Source organism: Rhinichthys klamathensis, unplaced genomic scaffold (assembly GCF_029890125.1).
Source record: "Rhinichthys klamathensis goyatoka isolate OS25496 unplaced genomic scaffold, OSU_Roscu_1.1 h1tg000611l_1, whole genome shotgun sequence".
NCBI classification, from domain to species: domain Eukaryota; kingdom Metazoa; phylum Chordata; class Actinopteri; order Cypriniformes; family Leuciscidae; genus Rhinichthys; species Rhinichthys klamathensis.
In genome coordinates, this window is record NW_026607064.1 from 742,233 (window position 1) to 765,364 (window position 23,132).

The 23,132-nt window shown below is 42.1% G+C and overlaps 3 protein-coding genes across 3 annotated transcripts in view; 1 reads left to right on the top strand and 2 right to left on the bottom strand.

Moving 5' to 3' along the window:
* Positions 1 to 4,003: 4,003 nt before the first annotated feature.
* si:ch1073-303d10.1 (protein LBH-like) lies at positions 4,004 to 6,881 on the bottom strand. The gene is made up of 3 exons (XM_056240763.1): positions 6,810 to 6,881; positions 4,309 to 4,441; positions 4,004 to 4,163 (listed from the first exon to the last, which is right to left on the bottom strand). Exons 1-3 carry the CDS (start codon positions 6,879 to 6,881, stop codon positions 4,021 to 4,023), a joined length of 348 nt encoding a protein of 115 aa, XP_056096738.1. The 3' UTR covers positions 4,004 to 4,020.
* An 8,254-nt stretch (positions 6,882 to 15,135) lies between these two features.
* On the bottom strand, positions 15,136 to 16,577 carry zgc:171929 (uncharacterized protein LOC100124596 homolog). The gene is made up of 2 exons (XM_056240765.1): positions 16,380 to 16,577; positions 15,136 to 15,776 (listed from the first exon to the last, which is right to left on the bottom strand). The coding sequence occupies exons 1-2, from the start codon at positions 16,492 to 16,494 to the stop codon at positions 15,466 to 15,468; spliced, it is 426 nt and encodes a 141-aa protein (XP_056096740.1). The 5' UTR covers positions 16,495 to 16,577; the 3' UTR covers positions 15,136 to 15,465.
* Positions 16,578 to 18,738: 2,161 nt separating this feature from the next.
* The window catches only part of vaspa (vasodilator stimulated phosphoprotein a), a 41,596-nt gene continuing 37,202 nt past the window's right edge, over positions 18,739 to 23,132 (top strand). The window contains exon 1 of the mRNA XM_056240766.1: positions 18,739 to 18,883. Within this exon, the coding sequence (XP_056096741.1) occupies positions 18,749 to 18,883 (135 nt within the window). The 5' untranslated portion in view covers positions 18,739 to 18,748. The remainder of the gene's footprint in view (positions 18,884 to 23,132) is intronic.

Sequence of the window (23,132 nt, forward strand, 5' to 3'; positions counted from 1 at the left end):
CATACTAACTCACACATACTCACTCACACACACACACACACACACACACTCCAGATCTAATGAAGGACCTGCGCCTGGACACACACACACACACTTACTCTTACAAACACACACATACTCTTACACACACACACACACACACTCCAGATCTAATGAAGGACCTGCGCCTGGACACACACACACTTACTCTTACAAACACACACATACTCTTACACACACACACACACACACACACTCCAGATCTAATGAAGGACCTGCGCCTGGACACACACACACACACACACTCACTCACTCACACACACACACATACTCTTACACACACACACACACTCCAGATCTAATGAAGGACCTGCGCCTGGACACACACACACTCACTCACACACACATACTCTTACACACTCACTCTCTCACACACACACACTTACAAACACACACATACTCTTACACACACACACACACACACACACACACACACACACACACTCCAGATCTAATGAAGGACCTGCGCCTGGACACACTCACTCACACACACACACACACACTTACTCTTACACTCACACACACACACACATACTCACTCACACACATACTCACTCACACACACACACACACACTCCAGATCTAATGAAGGCCCTGCGCCTGGACACACACACACTCACTCACACACACATACTCTTACACACATACTCTTACACACATACTCACTCACACACACTTACTCTAACACATACTCAGACACACACACACACACTCACTCACACACACACATACTCTTACACACATACTCACACACACTTACTCTTAGACACACACATACTCACTCACTCACACACACACACACACACTGCTCCTGGTCGAGTTAGACGGGCACATACCACAGTCTGGGATCTTGGCCAGAGAACGAGAGGATCACATGCTTCCACTCTTGCTGTTAGTGTGTGTCCTGAGCTCTGTGTGTGTGTTCCCAGATAACACAAACATGATTCAGGAATGTTTTGCTAGCATTTCCATTCAGTTATGAAAACATTACTTTCTCTGAACGTTCAAAATGTCAAATTTTTTAAAGGTTTTAACTTTTTTGTTTTTCTTGTTTATGTGAAATCTAAGGGAACATTTCATTCTAAATTAACTGGTTTCATTCAAGTCAAAAATATTATTTAATATCGCTGAATTGACCTAAATACGTTAAACCAAAACAAAAAAAACAGGTAGAAATAGCTCTAATAATTGGTGACAGTCACTCACTCTTAAACCCCGCCCTCTCTGTGGAAAGGGGAGGGGCCTGTCAATGATTGACAGTTTGACTACAAATACATTTTCTTCCACAAGCTAACAGAGCTAACTTTTTAAAAACACTGAATTATTCCTCTCTGATGAATAATTAAATCACTTAAATATACAAAATCCAGCTTTTAATGTTGTTTATGTGTCTATGTGGTGTTATTAACATGCTTTAAGACAAACCATGTGTAAGTTCATAAGTCGACAGCATTGCTGAGTATTTCCTCCTTAAAACTGCAGTGAACCAAAGACAGTCTCAAAAACAGGTTTGAAATCGCTGGTGTTTATGATGTCACAAACTACCTTGTAACCAATCAGATCAACGTGTGATCGTCAACCAGTGGATCTCTGAGCTGAGCGAGTGAGTGGAGGCGGGGCTCATCTGCATATTCATAGAACCGCCCATAGCCTACTAAATGAGGCGAGGGTGTCGAGTTACATTCAAGATATTTTGTTCAAGGAAAAAATGCCTAAATGCGTCATTTTGGTGATCAAAGATGCGTTTTAAGGGATAAAATCATTGGGGGACTTTAAATAGTATACAGCTGAAACTCGAACAATGAGAGTATCATGCAAAAGTTCATTTATTTCAGTAATTCAACTTAAAAGGTGAAACTAATATATTATATAGACTCATTATCAAGCCTTTATTTGTTATAATTGTGATGATTATTTTTTACAGATATGAAAACCTTTTCACAATATTCTAATTTTGAATTTGGGGTTTTCATAAGCTGTAATCCATAATCATCAAAATTATAACAAATAAAGGCTTGATAATGAGTCTATATAATATATTAGTTTCACCTTTTAAGTTGAATTACTGAAATAAATGAACTTTTGCACCATATTCTAATTGTTCGAGTTTCACCTGTATAATGATGTTTCTAAACAAGATCATTGTTCCCATGCAGAGATTTCTCGACTTTCATCAGCCATGTTGAATTTATGTAGTCATAAATTATAATATGAATATAAAAAACGTAATGGAGGAGAATGGGATTCTGGGTGGATGTGAATGGTTAATGGTGGAGCTCTGGAGTCGAGCCGTGGACACAGGTCTGGGGTCAGACATGTTTAGTCTACATCTGCTGATCTCCGTCCGGCACTGTGTGTGTGTGTGTGTGTGTGTGTGTTTATCCGACGCGTTTCAGAATGGTTCGGTTATTATTGTGCATGCTTGGCTTCTCACAGTAAACACAATCTACCATCTGATCTCAGATCAGGCTCTTGTTTAACATGTAGATGAGGAAGATTCGTGCTGTCTTGTGTTGTACTGCCCCCTTGTGCTCATGTGAGGAACACACACACACACACACACACTGCATTACAAGCTCATGTTCTATCGTTTATTATGTCCAGAAACAGTCACACAAATCCAGTGTCAGACATTATAAGTGGTTTTATTGAGCGCAATCGTGCAGGGAAGACGTCATACTGAACGTGCTGTGTGAGACGAGAAACACAAACTCTGGAGGAATGCTGAACTCAGACCTGTGGCTTAAATATCAAGGGGACTGTGATTCTATTATAAACTTTATTCAATCGAACACACACACTGCAAAAAATGCCCTTCCTCAGTATTTCTGTCTTGTTTTCCAGTACTAATATCTAAACATTCTTTTGTTTTCCAATTAAATTAGTTTTATAATTTTAATATTTTGTATTTTTAGTGGATTTTATGGTACTAAATTATACTTATGCAGTATTTATAATCCATTTATTCACATTTTGAGCATAGAGGTGAAAATGAAGTTTCCATCTTAAACTGTGGTAAATATCGAGTGGAAAAAGTTTAAAAAGTGAAATTAAAAAAATTCTTGAGGTTCAGGTTTATTATTATAAAAACGCATAAAAATACTATTTAATTTTAATTTTTTATGAAATACATATTTTCCAAAACATGTTTTACTCTGAAACTGTGAGAAAAACAAATCCTTTAATCTAAACGGGTTATGCTCCAATTTTGAGGTTGATATCTGAATAAATGATCTTTCATACTTAATTTAAAGAGAAAACAAGTTTATTTTTCTGACCCTATACTCGCAGATATTTGCTTTTAAATGTTTGTTTTAAGCACAAACTCACTTCATTTTGATGCATTTTTCATAAACAAGACTTAATATCTTCAGTCATTTTCCTCCTTCTCCAGTAAATGTGTCTTGATTTAAGAATCTTTAAATATTTGTGCTGGAAAACAAGACAGAAATAACATATTTTTGCAGTTTAAACACTTTGATATCGTATTGATCATACTTTGATTTCCCGGTTATCAGAATGTGCGGAAGTGTTTTCAGTCGATAGATGTGTGCGAGTCCACCAGAGAAATATATATTTACATTCATGCATTTAGCAGATGCTTGAATCCAAAGTAGTTTACATTGCATTGAAAGAATACAGCACATCTCCCTGGGAATCGAACCCATGACCTTGGCGTTGCATTGAAGAAAATTTTTTAATTTAGCATTTTTCTTGTTTTATATCTTACAATTGCAGTAAAATATTGAGCTAAAACATTCATCCAAAGAACATCTAGAGCTTCAGTCTGGCTTACAAAGAGTCACGTGATCAACGACACTTAGAAATTAGTCACATAGAAATAGAGCACAATCTGTTCGTTTTATATTTTTCTAAATACTAAAACTTTTCATTTAGGCCTATAACTAGGTTTAAATCCCATATTTGTCAGTTGTGACAGTGTCAATATCGCGCCGATGTTTCTCTGATGCGGTCCGCCTCTCAGCCGGGGAAACAGGGCGGAGCCACGCGTGATGATGTCGGCGAGGGGGGCGGAGTCAGTCTGCTGTAGTCGATCTGGATGCTGGGTATGGATGAGCGTTTAAGGCGAGGAGGAACTCTGGGACAGACAAAGAAGAAGTGGTCTCATTTCTTCACATGCTAGTAAAGCTTCATGTGAAGACAGTTAAAGTGATCGAGCCGGTGTTTAAAGGATCCGGTGTAACGCCGGTACTGACCCGTCCTCATGGACCTGAGGCTGAGCGCTGCCGGCGGGGTCACGGGGCTCACAGGGGTCACGGGGGTCATGGAAAGGGTCGTCCTCCTCACGGCTGGTGTGTTCCCCGCTCTCCTCCGACGGCTCCACCATGATGGACGGCAGTCGCTCCTTCAGGCTCTTCGTCTCCGACGCCTCGGGGAATATCTGCCGTGTCACAGGTCATGCGGTGTTCAATGAGCCGTCTGAGAACTAAAGGGTCTGGGGGACGCTTAAAGATCAAAGTGCACGACAAATAAAGTCTCCTAAACTGTTGCCTTTGTCGCCATTGGCTTTTGGGTTGGTTAGTTGTAGTACATTTAATTTAATTTAATATTCAGCAATATTATTGATCTCCTGCATTGACTCCTCCTTCGCCGATGTCTCCGTCAGCTCGGATTACAGCTGCCGTTTCTCCAGGAGGCGTACGCCATAAACACGCTTCCTAAGTTACTCCTGCTTTTAAGAGGCGGAGAATTTTTCCTGTACATAACGCGGAATACATAATTAGGCGCAGTTTACGCTTCCCCTCCCTTCTCTCTATGGGACACTCCCTCTCCCCTTGACCATCCCATGAATGCATGACACGGAAAGCGCATTTTGCCATTTTCAGTTCCCGCGAGGCTGTGTTTGCTTTCCTCTCGGTGCGTCGCGTTCGTACACACCTCGCCATGGGTTTATACGCACTTTGCGAAACAAATACGCCTGAAGTGGCGCAAAAGCGTTAGTACATCTGGCACTCTGTGTTGTATAGTGCTGTATAAATAAAGGTGACTTGACTAAAAGAAAGATGCGATTCTGAACAGCTGAAATGTTGTCAGTAATAAAGGAAGAGCTTGGTTTCTGACATTACGGTGTTTTTGAGCTTGGATGAATGTGAACCTGTTGTAGGAGACTCTGAAATAAGATTAAGCCCCGACACAGCGGGATGAATATCGGCGCGCGTAATCCGTCCCGGTGTGTACGGGGCTTAATCTTATTTCAGAGTCTCCTACAACAGGTTCCCGTTTTTCAACGCGTTTTTTGTGTTCACACCCAAGCGATTTTCGCTGACGATGAGCCGAGTGAACATGCAGATTCATTCCCTGACATTAGATGGCGCTTAATGTAAAACAGAAATAGTCCTATGTTGTAGTCGCTGTCGCGCTTGTCATATAGTTCTTTATGTTCCGACACCAACGAGACCAGCAGCTCTACATTCATCTGGCCTTGCATCTTCCTCATCTTATTTCTTCCCGGCAGCGATATTTTTTTTCACAGGATGGTAGGGGAAGACTCATGAATATTCATTAGGGAACTCATCCCTGATTGGTCTTAACCCCAGTGACTGGTAGGTTTAGGGGCGGGGTTAGGGGGTAGGTCATCAGACCAATCAGGGATGAGTTCCCTAATGAATATTCATGAGTCTTCCCCTACCATCCTGTGAAAAAAAATATCGCTTCCCGGCAGTGTAGACGCTACTTGGCGTATATCTTCTTCGCCGTTACGTATGTGTGCTCGGCAAGACCGTTTTGTGTGTGAGCGCCCCCAAGTTGTGTTTTACTGTAACTTCAGAAGCTCCAGACACGTGAGCAAAAGCGCCAATCTCATTGGTCGGATAACGAACCCGAGGCGGTTTTTTTTAAAATGACGCTTTTACGTGTGGTGTTTTTCGTGTCGGTGTGCACACTCACATTGGCGCCCTTTGTTTAGTCACGAAGCGTTAAACGTCGGCGAATATCGCGCGCAAATTCGTCCTGGTGTGAACAGGCCTTTAGGATATAGTGCATAATAGCGGCACTTTTAAATGCTTTATAAGCTTTTCTGAGTGGATCACTCTTTTTGTAGGCCTAGATATGCAATCTGAACAAACAAACAAAGAACTGGAATAAATATCTAAATGTATATTCTTGCAGAGATGATGCACAGCATCTACTGGCTATTATTGTTAAAATGATTTTGACCAGACAGGTTATTTATCTTTTTTCACAAAATTACAGCAATCTGCCCCAAATACGTGATGAATAATTCCTTTCTGTTTCAACTCATAGAAGTGTAGATACTGTAGTTAAGGTCCACAAGTTTGCATATTTGCTTATATGATGGTGAGATATTGACATGCAAATAAAATCTACATGACATAACAATGTTGGTTATACTATATTTTAAGGTTTCATTGTTACGGTGTATATATTTTAGTTCGGAGTAATATTAAGTAACTACATGTAGGATTAGGGTTTGGTTGAGGGTTAGTTGCGTATGTATAATTTACTGTTATTACTACAGTAAGTACATGTAACATATGTAACAAGGAGACTGTAAAATAAAGTGTTACCAAAATGTATTGTTGATATTTCAGGGAAATTAGTGTTATACAATTTCTTTCTTTAAAAAAAAAAAATTTAGATGCGTTTGATGCTTAGCATTTCAAGCAGTAGTTTATCATAAACCTACAACAAACATGAATTCAGTGACACACAAACTGAGACAAATGATTGGTCTAATATGAGATGTGATTGTGATGTTATTCTCTAATATGAGATGTGTGTGTGAGTACCTGATATGACGTGTGTTCTCTCCTCTGCAGCTGAAGCTGCTCCATGCTGGAGTCCTGTGGACCTGTGGACATCACACACAGAGAGAGAGAGAGAGAGAGAGAGAGAGAGAGAGAGAGAGAGAGAGAGAGAGAGAGAGAGAGAGAGAGAGAGAGAGAGAGAGTGTGTGTGTGTGTGTGTTTGCAGTCTCCGCTTTAATCCCGGTAAGATCCTAATGAGGGAACAGGGGGCTGTTCCATAAATGAAGCTTAGAAAAGCGGGGATTAAACTCCAAAACCGGACTTGAATGAGCCTAACAAATAAGTTGGGGCTAAAGTGGTTCCATAAAAGGTAATTGAAGTTCACGCAATCTCACTAATTTGATCCAGGTTTATCTAGTCTAGATAATTGCGTGTGCACGCGTTTCTGAAGCAGCCCTAGAGGTCGATCGTGGATCAAATCGATCCACCATCATACAGCGTATATTTTGTGCTGTTTTATGCGTTTGTGCAGGGCCGGATTAACCATTAGGGCAACTGGTCACTTGCCCAGGGGCACATGACATCTAGGGGCCCTGCGCACCGTCAAATATTATGTTAGATCACGTTATAAACGCAGTCCTCACTTTCCTAATTATATGCATATTTTTGCAACCCATTCGATCAAAATATAATGTTAAATCGCGTCAAAAACAGCGTCTGTATTCCTGCGCAGTGAGCGAGAGCGAGCTATCATGTCGACTCGCGTCGCGTGACTTGACGCTCTGAAATTTGAAGTGATGGAGAAGCAGTTGCCTACGGTTGCCTAACATAAAGGTCTCGACTGTTTAGCGTTATATTTTGCCAACGAAGTCAAATTGAAACTGTGATATTGCTTCGTGCCGTTATAAAACAGCAAAAGACTTTAAGTAGCCTAGGCATTCTGTTTGTGCTGCGTGATTTAAAGAGAAGTGCGCACTTTGCTCACGCGATCAGCATGGTGATCTGGTGTTTTCTCCAAAATGAAAGCTCAAGGGTTTATTTCTGGCAATTAAAGAAATTAGGACAAAAGTATTGTACTTTTCCTATACTGTGTAATGTAATGCAAAATACTTTTAGGCTACATTTAGGAGGTATATGATTTTACGTCATAGGAATAATTATATAAATCATTATTATAATAATTGTTTGGCATCCTAAAACACCAGTGATAATGTAATGCAGACTGAGACTCTATATCATAACTAAAAAGATGTTTGAGCCCTCTTTAATGTCCAGGTAAGTCAATGCTTTTTCTTTGTTCAATGTGCACAGTTCATGGGTTAAAGCCGGTTGAAGCTCTTAATTGTGAGCTCTCAAAGTGCACCAGATTGATGCATTTAACCTTAAAATGTACAAAATTTTCTTGCGGGGGAGCATGCCCCCGAACCCCCCTAGAGGGATAGAGTTCCACCCAACATAGTTTTATAAAATCCTATGGGAAACACAGATCATTTATGAAGTAATATGTACAAAAAAGTTCCTTTTAAGTCAGTAATACAGTTAATGCCAAATTAAAATGTCCTTGGACAAACTACATTTGGCCTGCCTAAGGGGGGGCCTACAAGACATTGTGCCCAGGGCCCTCTGAATTCTTAATCCGGCCCTGCGTTTGTGACATGTTTTTTTCCCCCTCAGTGCAAAAATTACATTTTACAGTTATATTCTCCATCTGTAAATGTTAGAAAGTCGTGCAAATGTATCCATTTTGCTGCTAATCTTTATGAACGAGCGCTGCTGCGCGCATGCGCGCCAAATAGGAGCGCAATAATTCTGACTAAAATATACATTTTGCTTGGAAAATTAATATGCGATATTTTATAACACTAGAAATATCTTCTAATTATAATAATTTCTCTTTAGGATGTTGGATAAGTTGCAGTGAACTTCTAGCTCATTACACTCATATATTTTATACTTCTAATAAAAAAAAGAAATTGAACAGAAGTAGCCTAATTCAGGGAAGATTTTTTTAAAGAAACTAAATATATAAAGATACAAATATAGTTTTGGGTATAGGACCTATGCTACTTTATAAAGATGATATATACTTATTTAGAATGCTGAGAATTACAGCTTTTAATGCAATAATTTTTTTTGAGAAAGCAAGAATCCCCAGCTTTAAATGAGTGGTTAGATTTAGTTTCTAAAGTACATTATGGAGAGGATAACATTAAATTAAGAACACATTTTGAAAAGATATGTGCAACTCTAAAATCAAAGAATATTCCATAAAATAAAGGAATATATATTGGCCTACATTAACTACATTTTTATGTAACCTTCCCTTTTATTTCTTATTTTATTTATTTACTTATTTAATATTGAATATTTGATATTTAAATAATATTACTTGAATAACTATTAGGAATTATGTGTCATTCATTATAATAGTTTGATATATGTGAATGTTAAATTTTTATTAATATTTATTTATTGTTTTATTTATATGTATGTGTTGGTATTATCACAAAAGAAAAAAAAGTAGAAGGAAAAATAAGGAATATTTATTGGGGGAAAATATGATGTCTTTAAAGGAACTGTCCATTTGTATAATTGTGTTAAATGTGTTTGAATTGAAAGACATAAAAAAAGTACATAATATATATATATATAAGAGACAGTGTAGAGAAAGAATTCTCTGATAACCGAGGCATTCCTTAATTAAAATGTCTTTATTACAAAAATGAGATGTCCTAAACGGACAACTTTAAAACGCCTTATATATGTGTCTATATTGTCTATATTGTAGCCTTATTTAAGTTGATTTTCTGTATACTGTGTATTTATAAAGTCCAATAATGGTATTAGAGACTGTCAGTGGTAATATCATTGTGTTCTTGTCGGTCAGTGTTGAGGATCTGTGTAACAACTGAGGCTTAGCCTGACAGTTAGCCTGCCCTGGACCAGGCTAGTTTCCCAGCATAAGTTGCCAGGGTAACTGCGTTTGAACTTTTTTAAGTTTGATTTATGAAACCGAATCTACCAAAAATAAGCTTGACTAACCGAAATAAGCCTGGCTTATACTCTAATCTTGGTTTATGGAACAGCCCCCAGGTGTCATGCGTCACTCACTGAATGACACTGCAGGACAGAAAGCGTGTGTGTGTGTGTTTCACCTCTGAATTCAGATCGAGTCGCTCAGATTTCCACAGCGTTTGTTCAGCGTTCAGTAAACGGTGTCTGCCTCTCACCTGTGTGTGTGTGTGTGTGTGTGTTCTGTCCCTCTGATGAGCCTCTCACCTGTGTGTGTGTGTGTGTGTGTGTGTGTGTGTGTGTGTGTGTTCTGTCCCTCTGAGCCTCTCACCTGTGTGTGTGCGTGTGTGTGTGTGTGTGTGTGTGTGTGTTCTGTCCCTCTGATGAGCATTAGCAGGTCGAGAGCAGGATTAGCGGCTCTGGAGATTAAAGGTTCATGTCACACACACTTCCCGCACAGGGCTCGACACGCTGAACACTCGCTCACACACAAACACACACACACACACATACACTTCCCGCACAGGGCTCGACACGCTGAACACTCGCTCACACACACACACTTCCCAGGGCTCGACACGCTGAACACTCACACACACACACACACACACACACACACACACACACACACACACACACACACACACACACACACACACACACACACACACACACACACACACACACACACACACACACACACACACACACACACACACACACACACACACACACAACTGGGGGCTGTTCCATAAATGAAGCTTAGAAAAGCGGGGATTAAACTCCAAAACCGGACTTGAATGAGCCTAACAAATAAGTTGGGGCTAAAGTGGTTCCATAAAAGGTAATTGAAGTTCACGCAATCTCACTAATTTGATCCAGGTTTATCTAGTCTAGATAATTGCGTGTGCACGCGTTTCTGAAGCAGCCATAGAGGTCGATCGTGGATCAAATCGATCCACCATCAATCAGCGTATATTTTGTGCTGTTTTATGCGTTTGTGACATGTTTTTTTTCCCCCTTCAGTGCAAAAATTACATTTTACAGTTATATTCTCCATCTGTAAATGTTAGAAAGTCGTGCAAATGTATCCATTTTGCTGCTAATCTTCATATTGAACGAGCGCTGCTGCGCGCATGCGCGCCAAATAGGAGCGCAATAATTCTGACTAAAATATACATTTTGCTTGGAAAATTAATATGAGATATTTTCTAACACTAGAAATATCTTCTAATTATAATAATTTCTCTTTAGGATGTTGGATAAGTTGCAGTGAACTTCTAGCTCATTACACTCATATATTTTATAGCCTACTTCTAATAAAAAAAAGAAATTGAACAGAAGTAGCCTAATTCAGGGAAGATTTTTTTTAAGAAACTAAATATATAAAGATACAAAATATAGTTTTGGGTATAGGACCTATGCTACTTTATAAAGATGAAATATACTTATTTAGAATGCTGAGAATTACAGCTTTTAATACAATCATTTTTTTGAGAAAGCAAGAATCCCCAGCTTTAAATGAGTGGTTAGATTTAGTTTCTAAAGTACATTATGGAGAGGATAACATTAAATTAAGAACAAATGTATACATTTTGAAAAGATATGTGCAACTCTAAAATCAAAGAATATTCCATAAAATAAAGGAATATATATTGGCCTACATTAACTATACATTTTTATGTAACCTTCCCTTTTATTTCTAGTTATTTGTTATTTTATTTATTTACTTATTTAATATTGAATATTTGATATTTAAATAATATTACTTGAATAACTATTAGGAATTATGTGTCATTCATTATAAGAGTTTGATATATGTGAATGTTATATTTTATTAATATTTATTTATTGTTTTATTTATATGTATGTGTTGGTATTATCACAAAAGAAAAAAAAAAGTAGAAGGAAAAATAAGGAATATTTATTGGGGGAAAATATGATGTCTTTAAAGGAACTGTCCATTTGTATAATTGTGTTAAATGTGTTTGAATTGAAAGACATAATAAAGTACATAAAAAATATATATATATATATATATATATATATATATATATATATATATAAGAGACAGTGTAGAGAAAGAATTCTCTGATAACCGAGGCATTCCTTAATTAAAATGTCTTTATTACAAAAATGAGATGTCCTAAACGGACAACTTTAAAACGCCTTATATATGTGTCTATATTGTAGCCTTATTTAAGTTGATTTTCTGTATACTGTGTATTTATAAAGTCCAATAATGGTATTAGAGACTGTCAGTGGTAATATCATTGTGTTCTTGTCGGTCAGTGTTGAGGATCTGTGTAACAACTGAGGCTTAGCCTGACAGTTAGCCTGCCCTGGACCAGGCTAGTTTCCCAGCATAAGTTGCCAGGGTAACTGAGTTTGAACTATTTTAAGTTTGATTTATGAAACCGAATCTACCAAAAATAAGCCTGACTAACCGAAATAAGCCTGGCTTATACTCTAATCTTGGTTTATGGAACAGCCCCCTGCTCATCTATTTTTATTATGTAAAAGTTTAGCCTCCTCTCCATCCACGTCACATGTTGCTGGTTGTGTGTGTGACTGAAGTGTGTGTGTGTGTGTGGTTGTGTAACACACCACTAGAGGGAGACACATAATCGTACAGGCTGGTTTGCGGATTCTAAACACACTGAACTCAAATACAGAAATGATCCCAGACCCGATTCCCTCACGAGCAGTGTTAGTGTTCTGTACTGACAGACTAGTGCAAAAACCCCTTTACTTTATAGATGTTTCACATTATGTAAATTTAGCATGTAAAAGGTGTCACACATTGGATGTCATCGGATGCCCACTTCCCACAAGTGTATGATTCTTTAGGGAAAATGTCTGTGCGTTTGTTAAACACTTTTATCTCGCGATTTAAATAGTTTAATGAAGCTTCTGCCAATTTTTAAATGATAAACACATTTTCAGCTGATTCACTCTGGGCGTGGCTTGTGTGATCTGCGTTTAGTGGGCGTGGCTTGTATTATCTGCGTGGAGGGGCGTGGCTTGTGTGATCTGCGTGGAGTGGGCGTGGCTTATATGATTTCGTGAGTGGTCGTGGCTTGTGTGATCTGCGTTTAGTGGGCGTGGTTTGTATTATCTGCGTGGAGTGGGCGTGGCTTGTGTGATCTGGTGGAGTGGGCGTGGCTTCTGTGTCTTGTCAGGTTAGCTTGAGGTGGATCAGGGAATCTGGAGGAACATGATCCTGAGTGAGTTTTATTCACTGCTGTTCACCGCAAACTCTTAACAGACTGCAATTCCATTCAGCTGGTGGATTGAAAAGAAGTTAATATGCATTCTATAAATCTAAACAATTAGATTAAGATATATATACTGAACACTACAGTTCAAAACTACAGAACTACAGTATGACTTAAATTAAATTATTACTTTTATTCAGCAAGGATACATTAAATTGATCAAAATTGACAGTAAAGACATTTATAATGTTACAAAAGATTCTGAAATGAATGTAAATATAATAATTTATAATTATTATTTATGTATCATTTGAACTGTAAAGTTGTTTTAGTCGCTGTTTTCTCAGTTACTTTATGGTTGTGTTGTGATCATAGATTTGCTCTGCCTCACTCATATGGTGTTAGTTTCATGTGTTTAGTTTGATTGTAAAGACTCCTGTCCTCATGTGTGTGTTCACTGCTCCGTCTTCTGGAGGATCTGCTGCTGTTTCCAGACATTACAGCCATTCCCACACGCTTTTATCAGCCTTTGAGCTCAAATATAGTTCGTTAATATTTCAATCATTTGACAACACTGTCATACTGTATGTTCATGCTTCTCTGGTGTCAGTCACGTGGAATATTTCATTCAAAAGAGAGAATTCTCTTCTTTACCTTCATGGATAAATACAGATATTATTAAGTGATGTTTTTTGGGAAAATGTTTTTTATTTAATGTTAAAAATGTGTTCTCATTTGTTTTCGGTGACAATTTTTCAAACTTTGAGGTCATTAAAACGGCCTTGAAAGTGACTCTAACTGGCCGTTATATAGTTGCTCTTGTTGTGCATAGACTGTATTTTGGCAGCACAGCAGTGAAGTGTGTGTGTTACCGCTGTGAAGTGTGTGTGTTACCACATTCATGACTTTATTCTCCTCTGAAAGGGTGTAAAAGAATCAAGTTTATTGAAGACAAGAGACGACATGCAGCAGATCTCACAGCTCGTGTTGTGTTCAGAAGGCAGTGGAATAGTACGCATTATGCAACACAAACATAAGTATGTTACATTGTTGTCATCTATGCTGCATGTTTCATTCCTCGAGTGCTAAAATATAGGGATGCACGATATATCGGTATCGGCTGATATATGTTCATTTTTAATGTTAGCATTATTGGCTCGATAGGAAAATGTGTCCGATATATTAAAGCCGATAAATAATGTATTATTTCCTTCAGCTGAGACTCTTCAGACGCGCACTGTTCAACATGATGATTATGAATTGCTTGAAATATGATTGGAATCACTTAAAAAAAGCAAAATGCAGTTCAGTGCAACATGTGCAGCGCAAGCCTGTCATATCGGCTACATAACATTATATTGAGAACATCATAATTGTGTGTTTGGGACGTGGCTTTTGTTTTTGTAATCAGGCTCTCAAAATTATAAAAATTTGGATTTAGATTTATCAGCCAATATATCGGTTATCGGCTTTCAAATACAAAGAATGATCAGTTATCTGCTTTCAAATATAAATAATTATCGGTTATTAACTTTCAAATACAAAGAATTATCGGTTATCGGCTTTCAAATGTAAAGAATTATCGGTTATCGGCTTTCAAATGTAAAGAATTATCAGTTATCGGCTTTCAAATGTAAAGAATTATCGGTTATCGGCTTTCAAATATAAATTATCGGTTATCGGCTTTCAAATATAAAGAATTATCGGTTATCTGCTTTCAAATATAAAGAATTATCGGTTATCGGCTTTCAAATGTAAAGAATTATCGGTTATCGGCTTTCAAATATAAATTATCGGTTATCGGCTTTCAAATATAAAGAATTATCGGTTATCTGCTTTCAAATATAAAGAATTATCGCTTATCGGCTTTCAAATATAAAGAATTATCGGTTATCGGCTTTCAAATATAAAGAATTATCGGTTATTGGCTTTCAAATATAAAGAATTATCGGTTATCAACTTTCAAATACAAAGAATTATCGGTTATTGGCTTTCAAATACAAAGAATTATCGGTTATCGGCTTTCAAATATAAAGAATTATCGGTTATCGGCTTTCAAATATAAAGAATTATCGGTTATCGGCTTTTAAATACAAAGACTTATCGGTTATCGGCTTTCAAATATAAAGAATTATCAGTGCATCCCGACTAAAATAAATAAGAAAATATTGCGTGTCATACCCAGCTCACAAAAATATGTTCTAAGAACCCATTCAATTATGAAAACGTTATTTCAAAATGTTCAAACATCATGGGAATGTTACTTTTGAATGTTCTTCTGAAACAAGTAGTGACATTTAAAAAATGTCAAAACTGAACGTTTCAGGAAAAAACCCTCCTTGAGCGATGTTTTGTGTGAGAACATTATCAAAGAGCAGATAACGTTGAGCGAACGTTCTATTGACGTTACTGTAGAACGTTTGTGGGTCCCTTTGAGAGTCTGCTTGAGTGTTTGAGGCTGGAGCTGTTCACATGTAGAGGCCGGCGGAGGGATACAGCACGAAGGGCCCGATGCCGTGGTTCGGCGGGTTCTCCAGCAGGTGTTTGCGGTAGTACCGCCGCAGGGCCGGGCTGCTCGGGTGCTGCTGTCTCACGTGGAGGAAGTATTCGTCGGGTCGGCTCGAGGTGAAGCCGCAGTCCTCGCACACGAAGATCTTGGAGCGCCGCTGCCGGTACGCGTACTGTTGCCGCACGCCGTGGATCTTCCTCAGGTGAGACTCCAGAGAGCAGCGCTGAGTGAAGGCCTTCTCACACAGATCACACCTGTACGGGCGGATACCTGCACACACACACACACTCAGAACTCAGAACACACACCGTCTCCGATACGACACTGCGCTCGGTGAGATTAAGCCTATATAATCAGCAAGGATGCATAAAATTGATCATTTATAAAGATTATATCCTCAAAGAATCATTAAATTAATCAAAAGTGACAGTAAAGGCATTCATAATGTTACAAAAGATTCTATTTCAAATAAATGCTGTTTTTGTGTTTTCTATTCAACAAAGAATCATGAAAAATAAAATGCATCACAGTTTTTCAACATTGATAATAATCATAAATGTTTCTTGATCATCAAATCATCATATTAGAGTGATTTCTGGAGGATCATGTGACACTGAAGACTGGAGTAATGATGCTGAAAATACAGCTTTGATCACAGGAATAAATTACACTTTTTTGCAGCTCATTTGCATTTAAAGGGACAGACACAAAACGGTGCGTTTTGCTCACCCTCAAAAAGTGACAATTTTAACATGATATATAACAATATCTGTGGGGTATTTTGAGGTAAAACTTCACACACACACTCAGACTTATTTTACATCTTGTGAAAAGGGCATTATAGGACCCCTTTAAATGCTGTGGTGTTCTCACCGGTGTGTGTGCGCATGTGTCTCTTGAGGTCGAAGGTGTCGTTGAAGCCTTTCCCGCAGTATCTGCACGGGTGTCTCTTGATCAGACTGTGACACTTCAGGTGTCGCGTCAGCATGCGCTGCAGCGGGAACCCTTTATGACACACCGAACACAGAAACTCCGACGAGCCGCCGCATTCATGCGCCTGGATCAGAGGAACACATGCATGTGCAGGGATAAACACTCATTGTGCTCTGAAACAAGCTGCATTTATAAAACATGAGACCAACATCCAACTGAAACGTTCCATGAGCAATGCATTCATCACGCTTATTACAGAGCAGGAGCCTCGTTTATAACCGCTGCGCCGCACACACACACTCACACACACAGCTGTGTTTTTGTGATATATGAGGACATTCCATAGGCGTAATGACTTTTATACTGGACAAACTGTATATTCTATCCCCCTACACTGCCCCTATCCCTAAACCTGCCCATCACACACACACACACACACACACACACACACACACACACACACACACACACACACACACACACACACACACACTGCCCCTATCCCTAAACCTGCCCATCACACACACACACACACACACACTGCCCCTATCCCTAAACCTGCCCATCACACACACACACACACACTGCCCCTATCCCTAAACCTGCCCATCACACACACACACACACACACACACACACACACACACACACACACACACACACACACACACACACACACACACACACACACACACACACTGCCCCTATCCCTAAACCTGCCCATCACACACACACACACACACACACACACACACACACACACACACACACACACACACACACACACACACACACACACACACTGCCCCTATCCCTAAACCTGCCCATCACAGGAGACATGCTGCATTTTTACATTAAAAAAAAAAACATTGTTTTTTAAGCTATTTGAAATATGAGGACTCATGCAATGTCCTCATATATCACGTGTAAGTTGTAATACCAGTGTAATATGCATGTCATTATACACATTTGTGTCCTCATATATCACAAAAACAAGAGCACACACACACACACACACACACACACACACACACACACCTGAGAGACCCAAACTCCACTGCACACACACACACACACACACACACACGAGTTGTGATCTATAAACACACACTAGCTGGGAGAGTGTGTGAGTGCATTAAAACAAAATTCTGTACCAAATTTATAGGCAAGAAAAGTAGTTTGTTTAGGCTGGGTTGTATGAATTACAATTACATATTTTAAAAAGCACATAACTATAGAATTCTGAATGAGCATGTGAACGCCGTCAGCGTTAATCACAGGTTCGCGTTTAAAGTCTGATCATTTCGACGGAGGTGAATCAATCAAAGTTAACTTTAGCTGGAAGTAACATTATTCAAGAACCGCTATAACGCCAAAACAATCTGTTACCTTAAATTATATGTTTATCTCTGTAAAGCTGCTTTGAAACAATCCATTGTTAAAAGCGCTATAAATGAAGATGACTTGACTTGACTTGATCTGTGAGTAACTCTGATCGCGCCCACGAGCAGTTTAACACACCGATGATGATCTGAGGAACTGATGAAATAATATTAATTATGAGTCATAATCATAAATACAGTGCATGTTCACAATAACAGTTTACATTAATAAAAGAATGATTTAAACTCTGTTTTACATCTGATATACACTTTAAGATTAAATATACCATTCTCATTAATGGAGTTAAGCTCTTAAATGACATCAAATCATTACCGAGAAGTTACAACAATGCTGTGTTTTAATGTTTGCTGAGCGCATGATAACAGCAGAACATGCAAATACTGCAAATAATGATCAATAAGGCATTTCTGTTTCCATAAAAATGTAAAGCAATTTAAAAATACATTTTGGCCAGTGGAAAATATTGAGGAAACTTTCTGCGAAATGTATTTTATACAATTTTATTCATTTATTGAAAAACAAGGCAGGATCGGCTACTAAATGCTTTTTAGAAATGTAATGTGACGCACATATCTCATATTCACATATCTCAGATGTCTTGTCCCGTTAAACATGGAATCACGCGGATGAATATACATATGTAAATGATATGCAGATGAGAATCTGCATTGTAAACGAGGTGTGTGAGCTCATATCTCGGGGAGGAGACGCGTGTTCACACTCTTCCTCTGACTGGGGTTATAACCGGTTATAACGGGGATTAGCGCAGACTCTGGCGTTCGCACGCTTTATAACTCTCAATACTCCCACACACAGTTTATAAACGAGAACCCTGATAACTCTCAACGGACGTTCTGTTAATGTTACTGGATGAACGTGTGTTCGTATCCGTGTGAGTGTGTGAGATGTGCAGTTCACCTTGTTCGACGGTGCTGATGTTAAAGCAGCGGGAGGAAGAGGAAGAGGAAGAGAACTCTGGGACGCCGGAACTCTCTCCATCCCATAATCCTCTCTGCGGCGCTCCTGAGCTTCAGAAGCAGGTGTGTGTTTGTGGACGCGCTCCGACACTGATTCCAGACCAGCAGCACTGTGTGTCTGTACAGCTACTGAAACACACACACATAAAACACACACACATTAGATCACTACAGAAGATCTCACATTAAATGATCCAGTTAAGACTTTTTTCCTCAGGTTTTTTTTTAGTTTTCAGCACAAAAAAATTTGTAAAATATAATAAGATAATAAAAAAAAAAAAAAAATCCATTAATCTTTTTATTGAATCTTCTCAGGTTTTTTGTCTGGTTTTCAGCACACAAAAATATTAAATATAATAAAATAAAATAGTTTTCTCAGGCTTTTTGTTTGGTTTTCAGTACAAAAAAATATTAAAATATAATAAAATAATTTTAAAGGTATTTTGTTTGGTTTTCAGCACAGTTTTTTTTAAATATAATAAAATATTTTTTCTCAGATTTTTTTAAATGTGGTTTTCAGCACAAATAAATGATTAAAATATAATAAAATAAAATTGTAAGGTTTTTTGTTTGTTTTATAGCACAAAAAAAATATAATTTATTTGGTTTTGTTTTATAGCACTTTTTTCTGTTTTTAAAAAAATGGTTTTCAGCACAAATAAATAATTAAAATCATAATGTATATCATTCATTAGACATAATGGAATGTAACATTCCATCATTCTTCAAACATTATAGAACGTCACATTGTATCATTCTTAGAACATTATGGAACGTTACATTGTATCATTCTTCAAACCAAACATTATGAAACGTTACTGTCACAGTCTGTCTTGTCTCCGCCTCTTCACTACACTTCCCAGCATCCCTCATGTTTTCGCACCTGCCTGTCATCATCGTTGTCACCTGTGCGTAGTTAATCACCTTCATTTGTGTCACCTGGTTTCTGTTCATTAGTGTCTGTATTTAGTTCCTTCTTGTTCAATCTGTCCTTGTCAGTTGTTAGTTTACATTTTACATTTACATTTATTCATTTAGCTGACACTTTTATCCAAAGCGACTTACAATTGCTATGCATGTCAAAGGTCACTCGCCTCTGGAGAAATTAGGGGTTAAGTGTCTTGCTCAGGGACACATTGGTGTCTCACAGTGGATTCGAACCCGGGTCTCTCACACCAAAGGCATGTGTCTTATCCACTGTGCCATCACCACCGGTGATGCTGTTATAGTTGTATAACTTATAACATGCTTTCACCGCTGGTCCCGTCCAGCACAGAGCCTTCACCGCTGGTCCCGTCCAGCACAGAGCCTTCACCGCTGGTCCCGTCCAGCACAGAGCCTTCACCGCTGGTCCCGTCCAGCCCTGCAGAGCCTTCACCGCTAGTCCCGTCCAGCCCTGCCGAGCCTTCACCGCTGGTCCCGTCCAGTCCAGAGCCTTCACCGCTGGTCCCGTCCAGCACAAAGCCTTCACTGCTGGTCCCGTCCAGCCCAGAGCCTTCACCGCTGGTCCCGTCCAGTCCAGAGCCTTCACCGCTGGTCCCGTCCAGCCCAGAGCCTTCACCGCTGGTCCCGTCCAGCCCTGCCGAGCCTTCACCGCTGGTCCCGTCCAGCACAGAGCCTTCACCGCTGGTCCCGTCCAGCACAAAGCCTTCACTGCTGGTCCCGTCCAGTCCAGAGCCTTCACCGCTGGTCCCATCCAGCCCTGCCGAGCCTTCACCGCTGGTCCCGTCCAGCACAGAGCCTTCACCGCTGGTCCCGTCCAGCACAAAGCCTTCACCGCTTGTCCCGTCCAGCCCTGCCAAGCCTTCACCGCTGGTCCCGTCCAGTCCAGAGCCTTCATCGCTGGTCCCGTCCAGCACAGAGCCTTCACCGCTGGTCCCGTCCAGCACAAAGCCTTCACCGCTGGTCCCGTCCAGTCCAGAGCCTTCATCGCTGGTCCCGTCCAGCCCTGCCGAGCCTTCACCGCTGGTCCCGTCCAGTCCAGAGCCTTCATCGCTGGTCCCGTCCAGTCCAGAGCCTTCACCGCTGGTCCCGTCGAGTCCAGAGCCTTCATCGCTGGTCCCGTCCAGTCCAGAGCCTTCACCGCTGGTCCCGTCCAGCACAGAGCCTTCACCGCTGGTCCCGTCCAGCACAGAGCCTTCACCGCTGGTCCCGTCCAGTCCAGAGCCTTCACCGCTGGTCCCGTCCAGCACAGAGCCTTCACCGCTGGTCCCCGTCCAGCACAGAGCCTTCACCGCTGGTCCCGTCCAGCACAGAGCCTTCACCGCTGGTCCCGTCCAGTCCAGAGCCTTCACCGCTGGTCCCGTCCAGCCCTGCCGAGCCTTCACCGCTGGTCCCGTCCAGCCCTGCCGAGCCTTCACCGCTGGTCCCGTCCAGCACAAAGCCTTCACTGCTGGTCCCGTCCAGCCCTGCCGAGCCTTCACCGCTGGTCCCGTCCAGTCCAGAGCCTTCATCGCTGGTCCCGTCCAGCACAGAGCCTTCACCGCTGGTCCCGTCCAGCACAAAGCCTTCACCTCTGGTCCCATCCAGCCCTGCCGAGCCTTCACCGCTGGTCCCGTCCAGCCCTGCCGAGCCTTCATCACGGGTCCCGTCCAGCCCTGCCGAGCCTTCACCGCTGGTCCCGTCCAGTCCAGAGCCTTCATCGCTGGTCCCGTCCAGCCCAGAGCCTTCACCGGTGGTCCCGTCCAGCCCAGAGCCTTCACCGCTGGTCCCGTCCAGCACAGAGCCTTCACCGCTGGTCCCGTCCAGCACAGAGCCTTCGCCGCTGGTCCCGTCCAGCCCAGAGCCTTCACCGTGGTCCCGTCCAGCCCAGAGCCTTCACCGCTGGTCCCGTCCAGCACAGAGCCTTCACCGCTGGTCCCGTCCAGCACAGAGCCTTCAGCGCTGGTCCCGTCCAGCACAGAGCCTTCACCGCTGGTCCCGTCCAGCACAGAGCCTTCACCGCTGGTCCCGTCCAGCACAGAGCCTTCACCGCTGGTCCCGTCCAGTCCAGAGCCTTCACCGCTGGTCCCGTCCAGTCCAGAGCCTTCACCGCTGATCCCGTCCAGCCCAGAGCCTTCACCGCTGGTCCCGTCCAGCCCTGCCGAGCCTTCACCGCTGGTCCCGTCCAGTCCAGAGCCTTCATCGCTGGTCCCGTCCAGTCCAGAGCCTTCATCGCTGGTCCCGTCCAGTCCAGAGCCTTCATCGCTGGTCCCGTCCAGTCCAGAGCCTTCATCGCTGGTCCCGTCCAGTCCAGAGCCTTCATCGCTGGTCCCGTCCAGTCCTGCCGAGCCTTCACCGCTGGTCCCGTCCAGCCCTGCCGAGCCTTCACCGCTGGTCCCGTCCAGCCCTGCCGAGCCTTCACCGCTGGTCCCGTCCAGCCCTGCTGAGCCTTCATCGCTGGTCCCGTCCAGTCCAGAGCCTTCATCGCTGGTCCTGTCCAGTCCAGACCCTTCATCGCTGGTCCCGCCCAGCCCAACCCCTCGCTCCACGTCAGCCCTGCCGAGCGCGCGCTCCACGTCAGCCACGCCGAGCCTACACTTCACGCCAACCCTGCCGAGCCTTCACCGCTGGTTCCGTCCAGTCCAGAGACTTATTCACCGCTGGTTCCGTCCAGTCCAGAGCCTTCATCGCTGGTCCCGTCCAGCACAGAGCCTTCACCGCTGGTCCCGTCCAGCACAAAGCCTTCACCGCTGGTCCCGTCCAGCCCTGCCGAGCCTTCACCGCTGGTCCCGTCCAGTCCAGAGCCTTCATCGCTGGTCCCGTCCAGCACAGAGCCTTCATCGCTGGTCCCGTCCAGTCCAGAGCCTTCATCGCTGGTCCCGTCCAGTCCAGAGCCTTCATCGCTGGTCCCGTCCAGTCCAGAGCCTTCACCGCTGGTCCCGTCCAGTCCAGAGCCTTTACCGCTGGTCCCGTCCAGCCCTGGCGAGCCTTCACCGCTGGTCCCGTCCAGCCCTGCAGAGCCTTCACCGTTGGTCCCGTCCAGCCCTGCCGAGCCTTCACCGCTGGTCCCGTCCAGCCCTGCCGAGCCTTCACCGCTGGTCCCGTCCAGCCCAGAGCCTTCACCGCAGGTCCCGTCCAGCCCTGCCGAGCCTTCATCGCTGGTCCCGTCCAGTCCAGAGCCTTTATCGCTGGTCCCGTCCAGTCCAGAGCCTTCATCGCTGGTCCCGTCCAGTCCAGAGCCTTCATCGCTGGCCCTGCCCAGCCCAGACCCCTCGCTCCACATCAGCCCTGCCGAGCGCGCGCTCCACGTCAGCCACGCCGAGCCTGCACTTCACGTCAACCCTGCCGAGCCTTCACCGCTGGTTCCGTCCAGTCCAGAGACTCATTCGCC